At 43.5% G+C, this 20,543-nt stretch overlaps 1 protein-coding gene across 2 annotated transcripts in view; it reads right to left on the bottom strand.

Annotated features, from left to right (window-relative positions):
• The window catches only part of SYN1 (synapsin I), a 557,871-nt gene that overhangs the window by 7,191 nt on the left and 530,137 nt on the right, over positions 1-20,543 (bottom strand). The window contains exons 10-12 of one of the 2 annotated variants that reach the window (XM_030193892.1): positions 18,027-18,176; positions 17,867-17,942; positions 11,135-12,017 (exon numbers count right to left, since the gene is read on the bottom strand). In XM_030193892.1, coding sequence (XP_030049752.1) covers positions 11,135-12,017; positions 17,867-17,942; positions 18,027-18,176 — 1,109 coding nt within the window. The remainder of the gene's footprint in view (positions 1-11,134; positions 12,018-17,866; positions 17,943-18,026; positions 18,177-20,543) is intronic. The other variant, XM_030193893.1, reaches the window with a different exon arrangement.

Raw genomic sequence — 20,543 nt, 5'->3', positions numbered from 1 at the left:
TACTTTCAGATCATCTCCCTCCTCAGGAGAGAGATCCCCCTCCTCAGGAAGGAGTTCTCCCTCCTCTAATGGTTCCTTCAATGATGGCTCCTTTGAATAAACCAAGGCCACATCAGATAAGGAGGGAGAAGCAGAGATAGCCTCATTTGTCCACTCCTGGAAGTTTAAATGAGCTCTCTTAGGAGTCGTAAGGGCAGTGGGGTGAGAAACTTAAGCACCCTGCAGCAACTCTAACTGTCCCTGCTTCAGTAAATAGGCCTGGTATAACAGCAATATAATGCAGCTGAATGCTCTGTCAGGCCCTGAGGCTGTAAAATGGCGGCTGTGCTCTGTGCATGATCAGCTAGATGCTGCTCTTCATTGCCAATCGACCCCAACAAAATGGCACCCATTCCCATGCTCTCCTGCATATTCGGATGCTGAGCTCAATCCAAAGATATGCTGCCACTAACCATTTCCTCTGCATCCTGTGGGATTCCCGGTGTTAATAATAAAAACACCGGCTTGCATGCACTGCAAAACCCCGATGCCAGCTGGTGGGTCCCAGAGTGGGTATATCGCTTAACTGCCTCTGCAGGAATCACAGTTTATCCAAACTGTCACCAGCACAGCACAACGTATCTCACTCCGTTCTGAGTCAAACTTTAGTTGGACTTACCACTGCTGGCTGCTCCCCCCAAGCTCACAGTCTCCACAGTTCTTACCACAGATGAGAAAGGTTCAAGACTGATACTCTAGCTCATGCTCTCCAGCAAACCTCTTTCCTTCTCCTTTCTTTTTTTTTTTTTTTTTTAAGGTTGCTGTGCTGGAAAAAGAGAGCTCCACAAGGAACAGGGGAGAGGTGAAGGGAAGGAAGAAGTAAGAAGTAAATTCACAGGGCACCAGAGACAGGGATCTGAAGAATCTCCAGATATGACTCTGCAGACTCAAGTCACCCACAAAGCTCAACTGGAGACCAGATAACCAATGGAGAAAATCATTCAGAACCAGAGGCTGAAAAGTGTGTGCATCCACCTGCTAGAGATAGAAAATACTGAAGAACTGGACTGGATGCCAAAAGAGATATGGCTCAGCTCAGTTTTCAGTTCTCTATCTCCACCTGCTGGTTGATGGACACAACTATCCCACAGATTCTGGAATAGCGGGAAGCTACATAATGGAAGCACAGAGTAGAAGCCAATCTCAGGCCTCATGTCCTTCTGATCACATCCCTAACTTTCTCCTGAAGCAGATTTTTGATTCATTTATTATCTTCATTTGATGATCGCAACAAGTCTCTCCACTGGTACATTTTTTTAATACTGGAAGCTTGCCATAGTCTTCCCACATTAAAAGGGCACAAATACTGACCTGGTCAACCCTCTTAATTACTGTTGCATTTCACAGCTCTCCTTCCTGTCAAAAGTCACTGAAAAATTTGTTGCAGCACAACTATCCTTCTTCCTTGACAAAATGATTGCCTCTATCCTTGTCAAACATTTCTTCTGTGATCATTATTCCACTGAGCACACTATGTTGGCCCTAACAGATTAAACCCATTGCACCCTCGATGGGGGCAGGGAAGTCCTTCTCATCTCTTGATTTCAGCACAACTTTTGATTTCGTTGACCACGACATCTTACTTCACCATCTTCAAGAAATAGGTATTATAGGGACATCTCTCGCCTTGTTCACATCTTTTCTCCTTTGCAGGACATGGTTCAATGCTCAATCATCTACTTACGATCTTACATGTAGCATCTCCCAAGGCTCCGTCCTAGGGCTCATTCTGTTTAATATTTTTCTCTCTCCATTGGCACTTCTTCTTCAAACACTTACCATCACATTTTCATCTACACTGATGTGTAACTTCTTTGGGAACTAGAGACTCCTCTCTGATTGCAGATATTTCTCACAAACTAGACAGGGCTGCTGACTGATTCTCCTTACATCGCTTCATATTGAACCCATCAAAGACTGTTGACTGTTGCCATGCTTTTCCCTTTGTCAGGTCCTTCCATCCTAATTTTTGGTCCCTCCATCTCTGGGACTCAGATCCCACTCAAGGACAATGTCAAAATCCTCAGTATCATTACTGATAATTGGTTAACATTCAAGAATAGTATCTCTGCCATAGTTCTAAAAAGTCCTTTTTCATTCTCAAATTTGCCTAGTGCAATCTCTCTTCGACAAGCCCTCACTTTGTCTCCTCATGCACTCCCTTGTGATTTCCTGTATGGACTACTGCAACTCACTTCTCCATGGTTTACCCCAGTATCAGATACATTGCTTGCAAATTATTCAAAATATTGCTGTCAAGCTCATACATGGGACCAGAAAATTCAACAGTGTCACTCCATTACTCCATACTGAACTCTGGTTACCAATCCATTATCGGATCCACTTTAAAATACTTATCCTCACCTTTCAAATTTTTCACTCTGGCGTGCCTCTGTTTCTTTTCAGACATTTTATCCCTTACTATCCTCAAATCAGCACCTCTTAGTGATCCCCACTTATCTCCAGGTTCATTCACATCTTGCTAGAACCTCCTCCTTTTCAGTTGTTTCCCTGTCCCTCTGGAATAATATCCCACTGGGCCTATGGAGGGAACTGTCCCTCCTATGGTTTAAGGCTATATTCAAGACCTACTATTTTTTCAAGAGCATTTCCCCCTGAAACAACTTGATGGACAGTTTGATCCTCATCACCTTCCCAACAAGGTATTGCAGGAATCTCGCCCTACATCCCATATTGCAGCAAATGCTTCTGCCTACTGTGTTGTCATTCTTTTCATTGCCTCCCCTCCTATTGTATCATACCTTATTAATTAGTCTACTATGCTATACCTGTTATATATTGCATTATTATAATCTAGACATTCTTATGTTTTCTTCCCCCTTTTCCTTTCCTTTATCATTTTAATTGTACACTGCTTAGATAAGTATTTGTGGTATAGTAAATAAACTTGAACAGTGAACTGTATTGCTAGAGCCTCCCTCATCAAACAACTTAGGGATGGGCAGACAGAATAGTAAAGGGCCAGCTTTGTATTTTTGATGAAAATAATCTATTTGGCAGATCCCCCTTACTTGTAAGATAGATTGCAGCACCTTGTTGGAGAGGGGCCTTTTGTGTGGTAGGAAGCTGTTCTGAATCTGTCAGTTACTTTATCTTAGGATGCTAAACAGATCGTTTGTTTCTGTTTGGTAGCAATTTGCTGTGACAGAAAACTCCAAATCCTTGCTGCTTCTCTTCAGAGGTGAAAAGATCTAGGTCCACCCCCCCCCCCCCCTGCTTACTGACATAAAGCATGGCTATTCTGTTTGGACTAGGACCAAGTGGTTTCAAAGACAGAGAAAGACTCAAAGGGTATAAATTATGGCCCGAATAACCTTTCCACTACTCCATCGGTCTTCCTTTTTCTTATGCTACGTTCTTGTTTTGCTTAGATGCTGCTTTTATAACTATGCTTTTTATGTCAATGCTTTTATGCCTACACTTTTTAATATGATATTTTGTTTTTGTGAACTGCTTTTATGCCAGTGCTTTAGTAGTATATCAAGCCTGTGTGAATAAATAAATAAGGATGATTGACATGAAGGAGGAATTTAGACTTCAGTCATCCTTTGTGTGATGTGAAACTATGTTAGTTTCTCTCCCCATGTTTGAAGCATCTGTTCTCAGAAGGAAATGATGTTGCAGTGGCGTAATGAGAACACCTCATGAGATGTAATCAGATATCCAACATTGCAGCACATTTAATAACTGAAGTAAAGGATTCATAGAGAAGTTGGGTATGCTGATTCCATTGGAACGAGATTCCAAGCTGTCTCTTTTTCTAGGTGAGCTAAGAGAATAATATGCACTCTAGCAGACATGATTGCACATCCGCAATTATGTCTTGGCTCTGACTTCTGTCGAAATCCATAAATGGTGGCTATGCAGCATTTATGTTTGTGCAGCGCTGCGTATGCCTTGTAGCGCTATAGAAATGCTAAATAGTAGTAGTAGTAATCAAGCCATGCTGCCTATCCAATGGCAAAAAAGTGAAGATACCAGCAGGCCATTTATTCTCATATGTGGGTGATGGTTCCAGGTGTGGAACGCTGCCTAGTGTAATACAGCTTTAAAAGCTCATGGCAGCGTGCCCACTGCACATGCACGAGTGCCTTCTCACTCGCCTAATGAGCGCAGGATCATCAGTATAGTAATATAGATACAAAAGATAACTCCAAGAGGAAGTGGGAGGGTATGTGAGAATTAATGGGCTACTGACACTGCATTATGAACCATGACCTAACCCTCCAAAGTTAGCCCAGCTTGGGCATCAGTAAAAGAAATGCAATCTGCTAGCCAATTGGAAATTGTGCATTTCCCAATGGTGACCCCCATCCTGTTCAGATCAAAAGAAACAAAAATCTGGGTGGACTGTCGCTCCAAATAAAAGGTCAATGCTTGCTTTTAGTCCAAAGTATGCAGTGCGCTTTCGCCAGGATGGGCATGAGGTTTAAGAAAGAATGTTAGAAGGATGATAGACCGATTCAGATGGAATTCCAGCACTACTTTAGGCAGGAACTTAGGGTGTGTGTGGAGAACTATTCTGTAATGATGAAATGTTTGTAAGGTGTATCTGCTACTAAGGCCTGAAGCTCACTGATCCTGTGAGCTGAAATAACTGCCACCAAAAACAAGACATTCTAGGTCAAGTACTTCAGTGGACAGGAATCGAGTGGATCAAAAGGAGCTTTCATCAGCTGGGTGAGGGTGATATTGAAGTCCCATGACAAAGGCAGAGGTTTGACAGGAGGCTTTGTCAACAACAAATCTCTCATGAAGCAAACAACTAAAGGCTGTCCAGAAAGGGGCTTACCTTCCACCCAATAATGGTAAGCACTAATTGCACTAAGGTGAACACTTACAGAGTTGGTCTTAAGACCAGACTCAAAGAGGTGCAGAAGGTATTCAAGCAGAGTCTGTTTAGGGCAAGAAAGAGGATCTAGGTCCTTGCCCTCACACCAAACGGCAAGAATAATACCCTCTTAGTGGAATCTTTCCTGGAAGCCAGCAAAACCTTGATGGCACCATCCGGGAGATGCAAGGAAGCAAATTTTAAGTTCTCAATATCCAGGCTGTGAGGAGACTGGAGGTTGGGATGCAGAAGAGATCCCTTGTTCTGCATCATGAGGATCGGAAAACACTCCAATCTCCAAGGTTCTTCAGAGGATAATGCCAGAAGAAGAGGGAACCAGATTTGCCTGGATCAATATGGGGTTATCAGGATCATGATTCCCTGGTCTTGCTTGTTTCAGCAAAGTCTTCCCCACGAGAGAGGAATGTAAGGATATGCATTTAGAAGAGCGTTACCCCAACGGAGGAGGAAGGCATCCAATGCTAGTCTGCCATGTGCTCTGAGCCTGGAGCAGTACTGAGGGGCTTCGTGGTTGTAAAAAGTGGTAAAGAGATCCACAGAGGTGGTGCCCCACTCTCAGAAAATCTCACAGGCAACGCCCATGCTGACCACTTGTGCGGTTGCATGACCCTGCTCAGTCTGTCGGCCAGGCTGTTGGATTTGCCTGCCAGGTATGTGGCTCTGAGAGGTATCCCATTCTGAACAGCCCATTGCCACTTCCAGATGGCCTCCTGACACGGAGGGTATGATCTTGTACCCCCCTGTTGGTGTAATACATCATAACCTGATCGTCCATTAGCAGCCGATCTCTGAAAGCCTTTAGAGCATTCCAGATTTCCTGTAGCTCCAGAAGAGTGATATGAAGATCTGTCTACTGACCTGACCAAGCACCCTGAATGTGAAGCCCATCTAAGTGAGATCTCCATCCCGGGTGGGATGTAGCTGTCATCAGCACCTTCTGGGGCTGAGGAATTTGGAATGGAAGTTCCATGGTTAAATTGGATTGAATTGTCCACAAGAGTAGGGACTGAACCAACTCCAGTGTCACTCAGATGACATCCACTAGGTTCCTGGAGGCTTGACACCACTGGGAAGCTAGGATCCACATGCACAGTAGAGGCCATGTGGCCTAACAACCACAATATCTGCTGAGCCATGACCTGCTGGCTGGCATGGAACTGAGTGGTGAAAGCAACTAGAGTATCTGCTCTTGCCAGCAGGAGACAAGCTTGTGCCTGCTTTGTATCTAGCAGGGCTCTAATGAACTCCAATTGTTGAACAAGGAGCAGATGGGACTTGGGGTAGTTTAAAACGAACCCTAGTAGCTCTAGCACCCGAATAGTTCTTTACATGGACTCCTGAGCATTGTCTTTCATTGTGCTCTTCACCGGACAATCATCCAGGCAGTGAAACACATGGACTCCCAGTCTGCATAGCGATGCTGCGACTACCACTAGACATTTTGTGAACACCCTGGGAGCTGATGTGAGGCCAAATGGCGGGATGCAGTACTGGAAGTGATGTATTCCTACCTGCAGCCTGGAAGTATCAGGATATATATATAGGCTCCTTTAAGTTCAGAGAGCAAAGCAAATCTTGATCATGAATCATTGGGAGAAGTTTGTTTCTTTCATGTGGATTTTGATAATTAATGAAAATAAATGAAAAAAAAAAGTTCAGTTCCTAAGAATTCTTGACAGGTTCTCCAAAGATGCTGCTAGAATCCAATTGCCATGGTAGAGATAAAACAGACAGCCCTGTTTGTGTAGGTTTACAGCTGCAACTACAAGCCTTTTGGTAGAAATAAAAGCTCTGGGAGCCAATGCAAGCTGTTAGTGGTCTCCACAGAGTTGAAAAACTGGAAATACCACCCATAGTAGATATGGTTTGTGATGTGAATCCAGACATCTTTGGAAAGTGAAGATACTCACCTGTAGTAGATGTTCTCCGAGAACAGCAGGACACATATTCTCACATATGGGTGGCATCAACTGAAGGAGACCAGGTGGAGAACTTCCCGCTTTTAGTGGTATGACTCACTGAAATCTAGCTCAGCCTGCAGGTGCAGCCTATACTGACTCCCCATGGTCTACTCTTTAACAAAATTAAATTTTAGGTAGATGGAATGTTGTAGTAGGTTCTCCCTGAACTTCTTGTTATTTCCCATAATGTTCTACTAGTGATTTAGGGATTGACTTAGTAGTATTAGGTCAAATTCTTGTCTCTCCCTTAAGGGATTCTTTGATAGAAATTTATTTTGTTAGAAGCAGGATTTTCGGTATGATTGGCCTCTCTCTTTGGAACGCCGTCTCCTTCCATCTCCATTCAAAGAACTCATTTGAAATGTTTAAGGTGAGACTGAGTCCTTCCTTTTTCAAGCTGCCTTCAACTGAGGGCTGGCTGCTTTGATGTCCTGCTGTGGTCTCTATCAAGGGTGGGGTGCTCAGACTAGTTCCACAAAATTCTTGTTCTTACACTGTCTTATTGACTATATATTCCTTTTCCTTTCTTGACTATGTTGATTATCTATCTATCTATATGAATTACTTTGAAGAATTTCCTAAGGGTGGAATATCAAATGTAAAACATCTTGATAATTTGAAGCTGTACATGTGTCCCAACACTACTACTACTACTATTTATCATTTCTATAGCGCTACTAGACGTACGCAGCGTTGTACACTTGAACATGAAGAGACAGTTCCTGTTTGACAGAGTAACACAAGGCTATGTAATGAGTGCTGGCCATTCTTGAATGTAACTATCTGAATAGTAAGGGAGATGTGCTGAAGGTGAAATGCAATGGACTGTCTGTGTCCTGCAAAGGCAAGGACTCAAGCTGGATGCTTGAGCAGTGAAATCATTGCCTAGTTTCAGCACTTGTCTCAGGATGTGTAGTCTGTGATGTTGATGGACCAGTCTGAGACACCTCAGCCTCATTCCCAAGAAAGCAATGTTGAACTGCCACTAAACTTCACTCCTGTGTGGCTAGACTATGCAGGCCACTGTACAGGGAGGTGGTAAAATGCTCAAGGAAGAAGATCAGTCAAAGAGCAGAGTCAGCTGGCCTCTGTACAGAAGTCTGTCTCTCTTTCTGATGCACTTCTGTGAGGAACTCTCTGAATTAATCTCTGTATGTTGAAAGTCAAATAAGACAGTCCCTATGGAATCTAAGGATCAGAGCAATGCAGAAGACACAGTGGTTCATGTTATGTCAAATACTGAGATAGTGTAGACTAGATGTGAGTCTGCATTTTTGGAAGGATCTTGAATGGTAAGGGTAGGAACGAACCAGATAATATATCAATATGATTTGCACTAATACTGTACTGTTTTGTTGTTGTTGAGAAATAAAGAGAAATTAAGAAATGATGAAAAATACTGGAAGAAACCAGATTATTTACGGAAAAATTTATCAGGAGAGCTTTGTTTCATGTCCACTCAGCTAAGCTGGAAAACCCAAAACTGAACAGGAGACTGCTGCATGTGGAAAGAGCCATGCATGCTCAGAAATTTACATTAAGCTCTGGGCTAAGAGAGAGATATTGCATCCTGACAATATACGATGAGGTCTCCAAATTATGTGCCTGATTCAATCCTACTTGTTGACAGGATTTCTGTTAACTTTGTATGAGACAACTATACACTTCAGTATGCTTAAATGTGGTTGTTAAGTAAACTGCCTGCAAAAGTCGCCAAAGCCTTGGGGTTGGTCAGTGGGTCTGGTATTACCCTGTTTTTTTTAGCAAAAAAAATACTAGTCTTGTCTCCATCCTATTTTCTACCACCCCACACTGCTGCGCAAAATGCTCACTAGGAAAAGAATACATGCCATCTCTTCCATAGTCCTACCTTCAGTATTAGGGTTGTGTTAAGGATTCATTTCCTTATCTAATGAGTGTGGAGTGCTGTCAGTCCATAAGAGGGACTTTTCCCCTTCTGTCTGAGGCTCTTCAGGAGAAGGATGGATGGGTGGAAACAGGGAGGAATTGAAATCACTGGGACTGGTGATATTCATGCATAGCTCTGTTAGCATATATGAACAATCACTGGATTAGTCACAAGCAAAATGTGAGCCAGTTGCAGAGGGTAAGTGAATGTCTGGGGTTTAACAGGATTTCATTGTTTTGACCAGAACTCTTACAAGAACAAGAGATTGACAGACACTAGTGGTGGAAGTTCCAACATTCCTGAAACTTTATATATAGTAAGAACTGTTAAAAAATATCCAGTCGATATTCAGCTTCCTCAAACCACAAGGGAGGGTCCCTCATTGTGTGGTCATCAGAAGCTGGTTTGACTCAAGGTCACATCTGGATCTGGATTCAGCTGCCACGGTCACAGCTTTTTAAAAAAATGCTGGCTGTGGCAGTCAAAAATATCTGGAAATTTAGCACCACTATCCAGATAGTGGCTTCTGCTGAATATCTGGATACAGCGGTCAGCACTAGAACTTATCTGAATAGCGGCTATATTCAGTCTGCTATCCAGATAACTTAGGACAGCCTTTTATCTGTCTTAAACTATCTAGATAGCAGACTGAATATTGCCACTATCCAATGGACTCCTTTGGTTCTTCCACTGTCCCACCCAGGCATTATCTGCACAGTACAGAGGCAGTCTATACAGATATTCAGAGGCATCATTAGGGTAATTCTCTAAGGGGACACCAAAATTTAGTTGCCAAGAACGTACATAAATAGCCAGAATAACAGCATATATGCACATTCTTCGAACAACTAATTATCATGTGTATTTATCATTTCTATTTAATTATCATGTGTATTTATCATTTGTATTTAATTATCATGTGTATTATCATTTGTATTTACTTGCAAAACTGTGTGTTTGATCTCCCTGGTTCTAGGAGCATTTTGCTTCTCACCATTGGAGAATCCTGATTCCATGACTGCAGCAAGTTTCTCCCTACTCTGCATCTTCTAAAGGTGGCCTCTTGCCTGCTACAGAGAGGACCTTGAGCCAGCAAGTTACAGAAGTCTAGGCCTAAATTGCCAGCATCAGTCAGGAGAAGAATGCTGGCAGCTTTGGAAGCAAAAACAGAACAAAGGAGACATTTGTGACAGGGACACATTCTAAGATTAGCAGTTAATAATGCATAAGCTGGAAATCCCAAACTCTTGATGTCCTAATATTCCATGAATATCTCTGTTTGTACTCTTCACTTAAATAGCACTCATGATTGATCAGGCCATTCTAAATCGTCCTGATTTTATACTGTAAGGGGGGACAATTCTGTAACATGGCACATGTTAGGAGCCTATTCTATAAAAAGTGTAAGCACATATATTCCTTTACAGAATACTAGCATAACCAGGTATTTACAAGCCTAGCACTTAGGTGCAATCACTTATGTCAACCATAGAGTGCCTAAGTGCAACAGCTACCCACATAACTTGCAGTATTATGTAAGTTATGCATATAAGTGGAAGTCCCAAATATGTACCATCCATACTCCACAACCTTTTACACCCCCTTTGAAAAACACGCTATGTAATTAAGTAGGTGTGCACAGAAAAGCACTTAGGTAGCATGTACATAAGTACATAAGTACATAAGTAGTGCCATACTGGGAAAGACCAAAGATCCATCTAGCCCAGCATCCTGTCACCGACAGTGGCCAATCCAGGTCAAGGGCACCTGGCACGCTCCCCAAACGTAAAAACATTCCAGACAAGTTATACCTAGAAATGCGGAATTTTTCCAAGTCCATTTAATAGCGGTCTATGGACTTGTCCTTTAGGAATCTATCTAACCCCTTTTTAAACTCCGTCAAGCTAACCGCCCGTACCACGTTCTCCGGCAACGAATTCCAGAGTCTAATTACACGTTGGGTGAAGAAAAATTTTCTCCGATTCGTTTTAAATTTACCACACTGTAGCTTCAACTCATGCCCTCTAGTCCTAGTATTTTTGGATAGCGTGAACAGTCGCTTCACATCCACCCGATCCATTCCACTCATTATTTTATACACTTTTACGTGCATAGGTGTGTACACTTACATTGTAAATGCTAGTATTCTAAACATTTAAGCATGTAGCACATGCAAAAATGATAGTGCCTCTAGAATTGCCCTGTTAAAGGCTAGTCATGAAGGATAAATTCTCACTGCAGTAGACAAGCCAGGCCTAACTGATGCTCTAGGAAAGAAGGAAAGCAGCCAATCATTCCCAGTATGGACAGGCAGATGCATGCAGCTGAGGAACAGAAGGATAATCCTCTTACTTTAGCTGTGGATGTGGTGGTGGTGGTGGCAGATCTTGGCTGGGCTTCTGGGCTACTTGTGGCTTCTGCTGAATTGGAGGTCGATTCTGCTGCTGCTGTTGTCCAGGTCCCACTGGTCCCTGTCCCTGGGTACTGGGACGTGGCTGTTGTGTGGTTGGTGGAATTGGCCTCTGCTGGGATCCTGGTGGGGCCCCAGGTCCCTGCTGGCGCTGCTGGAGTGGTGACTGGGATCCAGGGCCAGGCTGGCGCTGCTGGGTCTGAGGTGGGGGCCCTCCTTGGCCTGGTTGCCGAGGAACTGGAGCTTGCTGTATCCCAGGACCAGGTGACTTCTGCTGAGGTCCAGATGTTCCCCCAGGACCTGCTTGTCTCTGCTGAGGGCCTGGAGGACCACTTATTCCAGGGGGCCGTTGCTGTGGAGAAGGGGTTCCTCCAGGCTTCTGTTGTTGGGGGGGTACTCCTGGGTGCTTCTGTTGCTGTTGGGGAGACACTCCCGGATGCTTCTGCTGTTGTGGAGATTGCTGAGGAGGGGACCCTTGCTGCCAGTGCATTGGTGGTGATTGCTGCTGCTGTCCCCCACTGGGGCTACTCTGCCTTTGTGTCTGGGGGGACTGAGGGCCTGAGGGAGATCCTTGCTGCCTGGACTGCTGCTGCGGTAATTGCTGAGCTCCAGGTCCTGGCTGGCGCTGCTGAGGTGGCCCCATTTGACGTTGCTGTTGTTGAGGTGGTTGCTGCGTTGTAGGGCTGGGTAAGCGCTGCTGTTGTAATGCTGCCCCAGGCTGGGGACTAAGGCCCTGGAGCTGCTGGCCCTGGGGAGGTGGTCTTTGTTGGGATGGAGGACCTTGGCGCTGAGGTGGGGGTCCTTGCAGTGGCTGCTGGGGTCCTCCTGTGAAAGAAACAATAGGAGATTCTATGAACATTATAAATATAATCAGTGGTAAGCTATACCTTTTAATTCCAATACATTATCTGATGACTTTGTTTTCCATTTCTCTGCTCACATCAAGTTTTAAGGTTAGAATAGAAGCATCATCGATAACAGTGAAGCATTCACATCAATTAGAGAAAATTTAATTTATTTCCTTTTTTGGCCTGACAGTTTCCACCTGCTTAACTGGCTTTCAGCTCAATCAGAACTGGCCTCCAATGGGCTACTGCACCTTGAACTTTCCTTTTTAACTGTTTAGGGTACTTTTTCCTGATTTTATAATCACATACCTAGCTCACCCATATCTCTAGTTGCATATCTCAGGGAATCCAATATGAATGCTTCCTAAGTCTCATTAGTATGTATCACTGCTGCATAATAGCTCAAAGTCTGCCCTCACAAAGGCTATGAATGCTAGCTCTGTAGCATCCCTAGCCCTGGCCATCACAGAGAATGGAACATCTGATCTGGGAACTAAACCCAGGTCTTTTGCATGGCAGCATACAAAAGTGACACTGAACCATTGGGCCAGCCCCACTAAACTTCCCAGTAAAGGAAAAATGGCATCTGACGAATGAGTCACTGTAACCACTGTGTAAGAAGAATAGCGAGACTCTGAGGGAGTGGCCAAGATGGCATTCTGAGGTCGGCTGCTCTAAGCTTTGATTCTCTGCTGCTTGGCTTGTTACCTGCTTCTGGCTTTCAGTCAGAATGCCATACACGAAAAGGAAGGGGGGAATATTAAGGCTGTGCCCCTGCTGGCTGGAACTTCCTTGACGTTGCTGCAGACTTTGGAGCAGTATTCCATCCGACGCCCACAATCTTTACAAAGAGGAGGGCCTGCTGGAGTTTCTTCGGAAGGAGACGCAGAACTCTTAGAGCAAGATGTATCATTCTCTCCCCCTGCTACTGAGGCTCCACAATGCCCAGCTGCCATCAAAGATGCGACTGCAGGTCCTTCGCATATGGAAGGTGTTGATGCTGAGACTAGTGACGTGGCCACTATCATAGGTACGGCAACTGGAGTTATTTCTTCTGGGGAATATGCAGTGTCTCTTCCCCCTCCCCATGGTGGTTACTTTGGAGACTTTGTGGCAGGCCATTGAGAAACTGGATGCTCACAATCTGTCCAGAAGACTGCAATTCTGTCTGTTAAGGTGGAAGGTTTGTCTCAGCCAATTGATGATATTAAGGAGGATGTTGTAGAGTGAACAACTTATTCAAGCTGAACTTGCAGCGCTTAAAGGAAATGTTTCTAACTTAGGAAAGGCCAGTACAATTATACATAGGACATGTGAACAGCTAGAAAACTTTAATAGGTGTCTGAATTTTAGGATATTGAACTTTTCAAGGCCAGTGGGTGTCCCCCCCCCCCCCCCCCAATGGATTTGTTCAAAAAAATTCCTTGTTGAAAACATAAAATTTTCTTCTAATTCTATTCCACCGATAAATAAAATTTATTATTTGCTTAATAAAAAGTTGAGTGAGGGTTACTGTTAAGTCCTGGTCAAGATCAAGAGGACTTGAAAGATTTATCTGCTATACTGGAGGACTCCATTTCAGAGATATCAACTACAGTGACTTTACTCATTTCCTTTGTTTTTGAGCAAGATTTAAATGGAATTATAAGACTGTTCTTTAAGAATTTTCAGCAACCTTTTTGTGGCCAAAGAATGTGGTTATATCCTGATGTGGCTGAAAACACTCGACAAGAGGAGTCGCTTCTTGGACATGAGGGCTGATGCTAAAGTTTTGGGTGCTTCATTTCTCATAGCTCATCTTTGCAAATATATAATTAGATTTTTAGGTGTGAAGTACATGTTCTTTGAACTGGAACATCTAAAGTCTTTCATTGAACTACTACTTATCTGGGCAGACTTTTACGGTCTGTGCCCTGAGAAAGGCAAGGACAAATCAAACTTGGGTATACATATAAAGTATCACATACCATGTAAAATGAGTTTATCTTGTTGGGCAGACTGGATGGACCGTTCAGGTCTTTATCTGACGTAATTTACTATGTTACTATGTAAAGCACTACTAGACTTATGCAGCGCTGTACACTTGAACATGAAGAGACAGTCCCTGCTCGACAGAGCCTACAATGTAATCAGGACAGACAAACAGGACAAATAAGGGATAAGGTGGGAATGATAAACCATGGGTACTGAACAAGTGAGTAAGGGTTAGGAGTTAAAAGCAGCATCAAAAACGTAGGCTTTTAGCATAGATTTGAAGACAGACAGAGATGCAGCTTGACGTACTATTTCAGGCTTATGGTGCAGCAAGATAAAAAGAACAGAGTCTGGAGTTAGCAGTAGAGGAGAAGGATACAGATAAGAGCGATTTACCTCCCCCAGGGAGGAGTGTAGGGAGAGATAACAGTGGAGAGGTACTGAGGAGCTGCAGAGTGAATGCACTTGTAAGTCAATAAGAGGAGTTTGAACTGTATACAGAAACAGACAAGGAGCCAATGAAGTGACTTGAGGAGAGGGCTAATATGAGCATAGTGACACTGGCGGAATATAAATCATGCAGCAGAATTTTGAACAACTGAAGAAGTTACTGGAGTTGGCTAATTAACGGTTAACATATATTGCAGGTCTTGGGCTAGAACTTTTCTTGTTATACTTTTTTTCTATCATAATCTTCTAATAATAAGTAGTCACTCCCCCATGTTTGTGATCTAAGGAAGGGTTAATGCATATAGTTTATTATTTTTCCGCTTATAATGTTTCTTTGTTCATGATATTTTCTTATATTGCATTTGCCCTGTATTTCTTAATCCAAGTGGATACTTGTGGAATTTGTTTATATAATGGCACAAATAAAAAAGACAAGAAGAAGAAGAAGAATAGCTGTAAAGCTAAGTTGCTTACCGATAACAGGCGTTTTCTTAAGAGACATTACCAGTCATATAAGTGGATCACATGGAGCTGGCACATGCATTCTGGCTAGTGCTGGGGTGGGCAACCTTGGTCCGCGAAGGCTGCGACCCAGTCAAGTTCTCAGGATTTCCCAAACAAATATGCATGAGATCTATTGGGACCACATTGATGGTCGCTGCCATATGGACCAGAATTTGCAGAAGGTTGAGAGCTGCAACTTTTGGTCAATATGGCAGCAACCGTCAATGTGATCCCACTAGCCAGAATGACCAGGAGACATTTCCTGACACCAAGGTTTCTTTTGCCAGATTGTCTAATTGTATTTCTAAAATAGAATGCTGGGCTGTTGGTAATCAGGCAAAAAGGAGTGTAGTTATGGGCGGGGGAATGGGCGTTTCATTGGTGTTCCAAAATTTACATGCCTAGTTATAGAATATTGCCTAATGCACCTAAATCTACATTCAGGGATTTACACCAACTTTTTGCTGGTGCGAATGGATGCGCGTTGTTTTTAGGCGCTGAAATATGAGCTAAGCGTATTCTATGATCGGCGCCTAATTCTAGGCACTGATTATAGAATATGCTTAGTCGGAACTGATTTCAATGCTGATTTTTTTAGGCGCCATATATAGAATCTCCTCCGTAATGTGGATCTGCATATAAGCATTTCCAGGAGTGAAGTTTGGGCAGAGATGAGGCTGAGTTGACATGTACATGTGCATTTTTATTTCTTTTCAGTTATTTTGAGGTTGACGTTCCAACTTTTTGTCTTGTGATAAGTAAGAGGGTGTCCTATAGGGTGTAGGCCACTAGAGGGCGCTAGAAGAAGATGGAGGTCGCTAGGACCGGGGAGAGCCCTGGGAGGTTCACAGGTGCAGGAGATTATGGGCTGGGTCCTGGGTGGCTAATTAACCACTTTATACCCCACCTGAGTTGTGAAAGGAGGGAAGTGAACTAGCAGCAGAAGAAGAGAGAGCCCCTGAAAGATACTGGCTAACCTGATGGACTTGGGGGTGGACTGGGTGCCCAAAGGAGATCAGCAGGCTGAAAATCCTGGGGTAAGAAGTCCCTAAAGCATTAGAGTTTGACTGTGTGTCTAGAACTGTGTGTTCAAAGAGGGACTGTGTGTCCAAGAAGAAAAGACTGTGTGTCTAGAACTGTGTGTTCAAAGAGGGACTGTGTGTCCAAAGTACTAAGAGAAGCAGGCTGCAAAGCCTGGGGTTGAGAGTCCCCAAAGTATTGGCATAGTACTGAGCCCATGTATCTGTGTGGGGAGGCTCAGGGTGAAGATCTATGAAAGTATAAAGTGTTAGGCTAGCAGAAGTGTGCCCAGGGGCTGGAATAAAGAGTTGCCTGAGATATATGCAGTTGGTGAGACCTGCTTAATTTGCGGAGTGGAAACCAGGTCACCCTGAGTGAGAAGGGGTAGCATCCTAATCTGCATATGATTTGCATATTGAGAACCAGGTCACCCTGAGTGAGAAGGGGGATATCAGTCTTACAATATCTTCTTGTAATACTACTATCATGTTCTATCATTATCATGTTGACCAAGATCCTCCTATAACACTAAATACGTATTTTCTAATATATTTCCACTATTCATGATGTATTGTAAGCCACATTGAGACTGCAAAGAGGTGGGAAAATGTGGGATACAAATGCAATAAATAAATAAACTTCCTTTTCCTTCAAAGGGATTGATGTTCCCATTTTGAAGGAATTGCGATACTTCAGTGTAACCTTAAATTCATCTTTATCAATGATGTCACATTTGAAAGCAGTGGTTCAAAAAGTGTTTTTTTAACCTTAGGATGCTACGTCGTCTACATGAATTTTTGAATCACAACAATTTTAGAACTGTTGTTCAAGCATATTTTTCCTTTATTTGATTATTGCAATGGACTTTTTGTTGGTTTGCCTCAGAAATCATTGTGGGCTAGTCAAGTAGCCCAGAATGCTTCAGCTTGATTGATATATAATGCTCCTCATTTTGTACACATTTCTCCTGTTTTGTCTCAATTTTATTGTTTACTGATCTATTGTGGAATTCATTTCAAGATTCTGACATTGATCTTCAAAGCACTGCATGATAATTCACCTTAGTGTATTTCCTCTCTTTTGAAAATTTACAATCCATCTCATTGTTTAAGATCTGCTAATAAGGGACTGCTAGAAATACCTTCTTTCAGATATATCATTCTTAACATCTACCATGAGTCTCCTTTTGGATTGCTGGTCCAGCCTTATGGAATACTTTGCCTGACACAGGGCCTCTTTTATCAAGCCATGCTAGCGGCTCCTGCTCAGCAATGCCGATGGATCCCATTCAAAGTGAATGGGCTTTGTCAGCATTACCACAACGGGAACCGTGAGCGCGGCTTGATAAGAGGCCCACAGTTTGTAATGCTCCAACTTATTTGATTTTCAGAAAACTGCTTTACAGCACATTTTTTTTTACTCAAGCATATCCTCTATGAGAAGCTGACCGTGTAACTGTCCAGTATACTCAGGCGTATATTATATTTTTACTTTTACATTGGAATTTGTAGTATAATCGATGAGTATGTTTTTGGGTGATTATGTTTTATTTTTTAGATTTTGACTTCATGTGATTGTTTTATTGTGTATGCTTTGTTGTAACCCACCCATATTTGTAGATGGTGCAGGATATAAATGATTTAAAGTAAATAAATAAATGTCTGCTACAAACAGCAGAGGGTAGCCACCATACACAGAATTAACACTGGCTGCAGGATTGATCTTTATGGATTTCTTTCTTGTAAAGGGGTTTGTATTTACTTGACTACTCATGTGATTGGCAGTTCTGTTTGTAAGAGAACAAGGTCTTATGCAGGAGCGCAAGTGTATCAGGGCTCCTAACTTTAATGGTGTCTCATTGTACTTCCTGCTCTGTACCTTGTGGAGGAGGGCGCTGCTGAGGTGGAGGTCCTTGATGGGCAGTTGGCCCAGCTCTGGTTGGGGGAGGCTGACTCTGTGAGATAAGAGAAATAAAACATTGAGATTAAAGGCACAAATGAGGCACTTTAAATAGGTCAACAAAGGAAAGGAAAGATACCTGAGGCTGCTGTACAGGCACAGAGCGCACTGGGGAGGGGGATGGAGTGCGTGGTAGGGCTTGGCTCATCCTACTGACTACAAGATCAACGATCAACTGTCGATCTTCATCTTGGTGTTCCCCTATCAAGGGCATAGCAGATCCCACAACCTTGTGGAGAGAAAGAGAGAAAGGATTCAGTGAAAACTTCATTCTCCATCAGCCCCTGTTGTTCTAGTTTTTAATCGCAACACACCACACATCTCTAAGTTTCCAAGTTTATTCATTATTTGATATACCGCATCGCTGGTAAATACCATCTGGGTGGTTAATAGTACAGAAATCCTGTACCCTGCATGCTGCAATCCCTCGCCTGCACCCTACTGCCAAGAAAAGGTCGGCAATCTGTACTACTACTACTACTACTAATAATCATTTCTATAGTGCTACTAGACATATGCAGTGCTGTACACATTTTATGTAGCTACCTTCTCTGTCCCTAGAGAGCTTACAATCTAGGTTTTTGTACCTGGGGTAATGGAGGGTTAAGTGACTTGCCCAAGGTCACAAGGAGCTGCAGTGTTCACATATTCCCGGCCTGCCATCGCTACATGGGACCTTACGAGACTGGGAGACTAGGCATCCAAATGGCAGATGACATTTAACGTGAGCAAGTACAAAGTGATGCATGTGGGAAAGAGGAATCCAAACTATAGCTACGTGATGCAAGGTTCCACATCAGCAGTCACCGACCAGGAAAGGGATCTAGGTGTCATCATTGATGATACGATGAAAACCTCTGTTCAGTGTGCAGCGGTGGCTAAGAAAGCAAATAGAATGTTAGGAATTATTAGGAAAGGAATGGAAAACAAGAATGAGGATGTCATAATGCCTTTGTATCACTCCATGGTATGACCGCACCTCAAATACTGTATGCAATTCTGGTCACCGCATCTCAAAAAAGATATAGTGGAATTAGAAAAGGTACAAAGAAGGGCAACAAAAATGATAAAGGGAATGGGACAACTTCCCTATGAGGAAAGGCTAAAGTGGCTAGGGCTCTTCAGTGTAGAGAAAAGATGGTTGAGGGGAGATATGATAGAGATCTATAAAATAATGAGTGGAATGGAACGGGTAGACGTGAATTGCTTGTTTACGCTTTCTAAAAATACTAGGACTAGGGGGCATGAAATGAAGATACAAAGTAGTAAATTTAAAATAAATCGGAGAAAATATTTCTTCACTCAATGTGTAATTAATCTCTGGAATTCGTTGCCAGAGCATGTAGTAAAAGCAGTTAGCTTAGTGGGGTTTAAAAAAGGTTTGGATAACTTCCTAAAAGAAAAGTCCATAAGCCATTATTAAGATGGACTTGGGAAAAATCCACTGCTTATTTCTGGGATAAGCAGCATAAAAAGCGAATGCTACATACCTGTAGAAGGTATTCTCCGAGGACAGCAGGCTGATTGTTCTCACTGATGGGTGACGTCCACGGCAGCCCCTCCAATCGGAATCTTCACTAGCAAAGTCCTTTGCTAGCCCTCGCGCGCCCGCGCGCACCGCGCATGCGCGGCCGTCTTCCCGCCCGAAACCGGCTCGAGCCGGCCAGTCTCATATGTAGCAAAAGAGATACAAGGGAAGACACAACTCCAAAGGGGAGGCGGGCGGGTTTGTGAGAACAATCAGCCTGCTGTCCTCGGAGAATACCTTCTACAGGTATGTAGCATTCGCTTTCTCCGAGGACAAGCAGGCTGCTTGTTCTCACTGATGGGGTATCCCTAGCCCCCAGGCTCACTCAAAACAACAACCATGGTCAATTGGGCCTCGCAACGGCGAGGACATAACTGAGATTGACCTAAAAAATTTACCAACTAACTGAGAGTGCAGCCTGGAACAGAACAAACAGGGCCCTCGGGGGGTGGAGTTGGATCCTAAAGCCCAAACAGGTTCTGAAGAACTGACTGCCCGAACCGACTGTCGCGTCGGGAATCCTGCTGCAGGCAGTAATGAGATGTGAATGTGTGGACAGATGACCACGTCGCAGCTTTGCAAATTTCTTCAATGGAGGCTGACTTCAAGTGGGCTACCGACGCAGCCATGGCTCTAACATTATGAGCCGTGACATGACCCTCAAGAGCCAGCCCCGCCTGGGCGTAAGTGAAGGAAATGCAATCTGCTAGCCAATTGGATATGGTGCGTTTCCCCACAGCCACTCCCCTCCTATTGGGATCAAAAGAAACAAACAATTGGGCGGACTGTCTGTTGGGCTGTGTCCGCTCCAGATAGAAGGCCAATGCTCTCTTGCAGTCCAATGTGTGCAGCTGACGTTCAGCAGGGCAGGAATGAGGACGGGGAAAGAATGTTGGCAAGACAATTGACTGGTTCAGATGGAACTCCGACACAACCTTTGGCAAGAACTTAGGGTGAGTGCGGAGGACTACTCTGTTATGATGAAATTTTGTGTAAGGGGCCTGGGCTACCAGGGCCTGAAGCTCACTGACTCTACGAGCTGAAGTAACTGCCACCAAGAAAATGACC

This window comes from Microcaecilia unicolor, chromosome 2, assembly GCF_901765095.1.
Source record: "Microcaecilia unicolor chromosome 2, aMicUni1.1, whole genome shotgun sequence".
Classification (NCBI taxonomy): domain Eukaryota; kingdom Metazoa; phylum Chordata; class Amphibia; order Gymnophiona; family Siphonopidae; genus Microcaecilia; species Microcaecilia unicolor.
The sequence above is the reverse complement of the archived record's forward strand: the minus strand, read 5'-3'. Positions and strand labels throughout refer to the sequence as shown.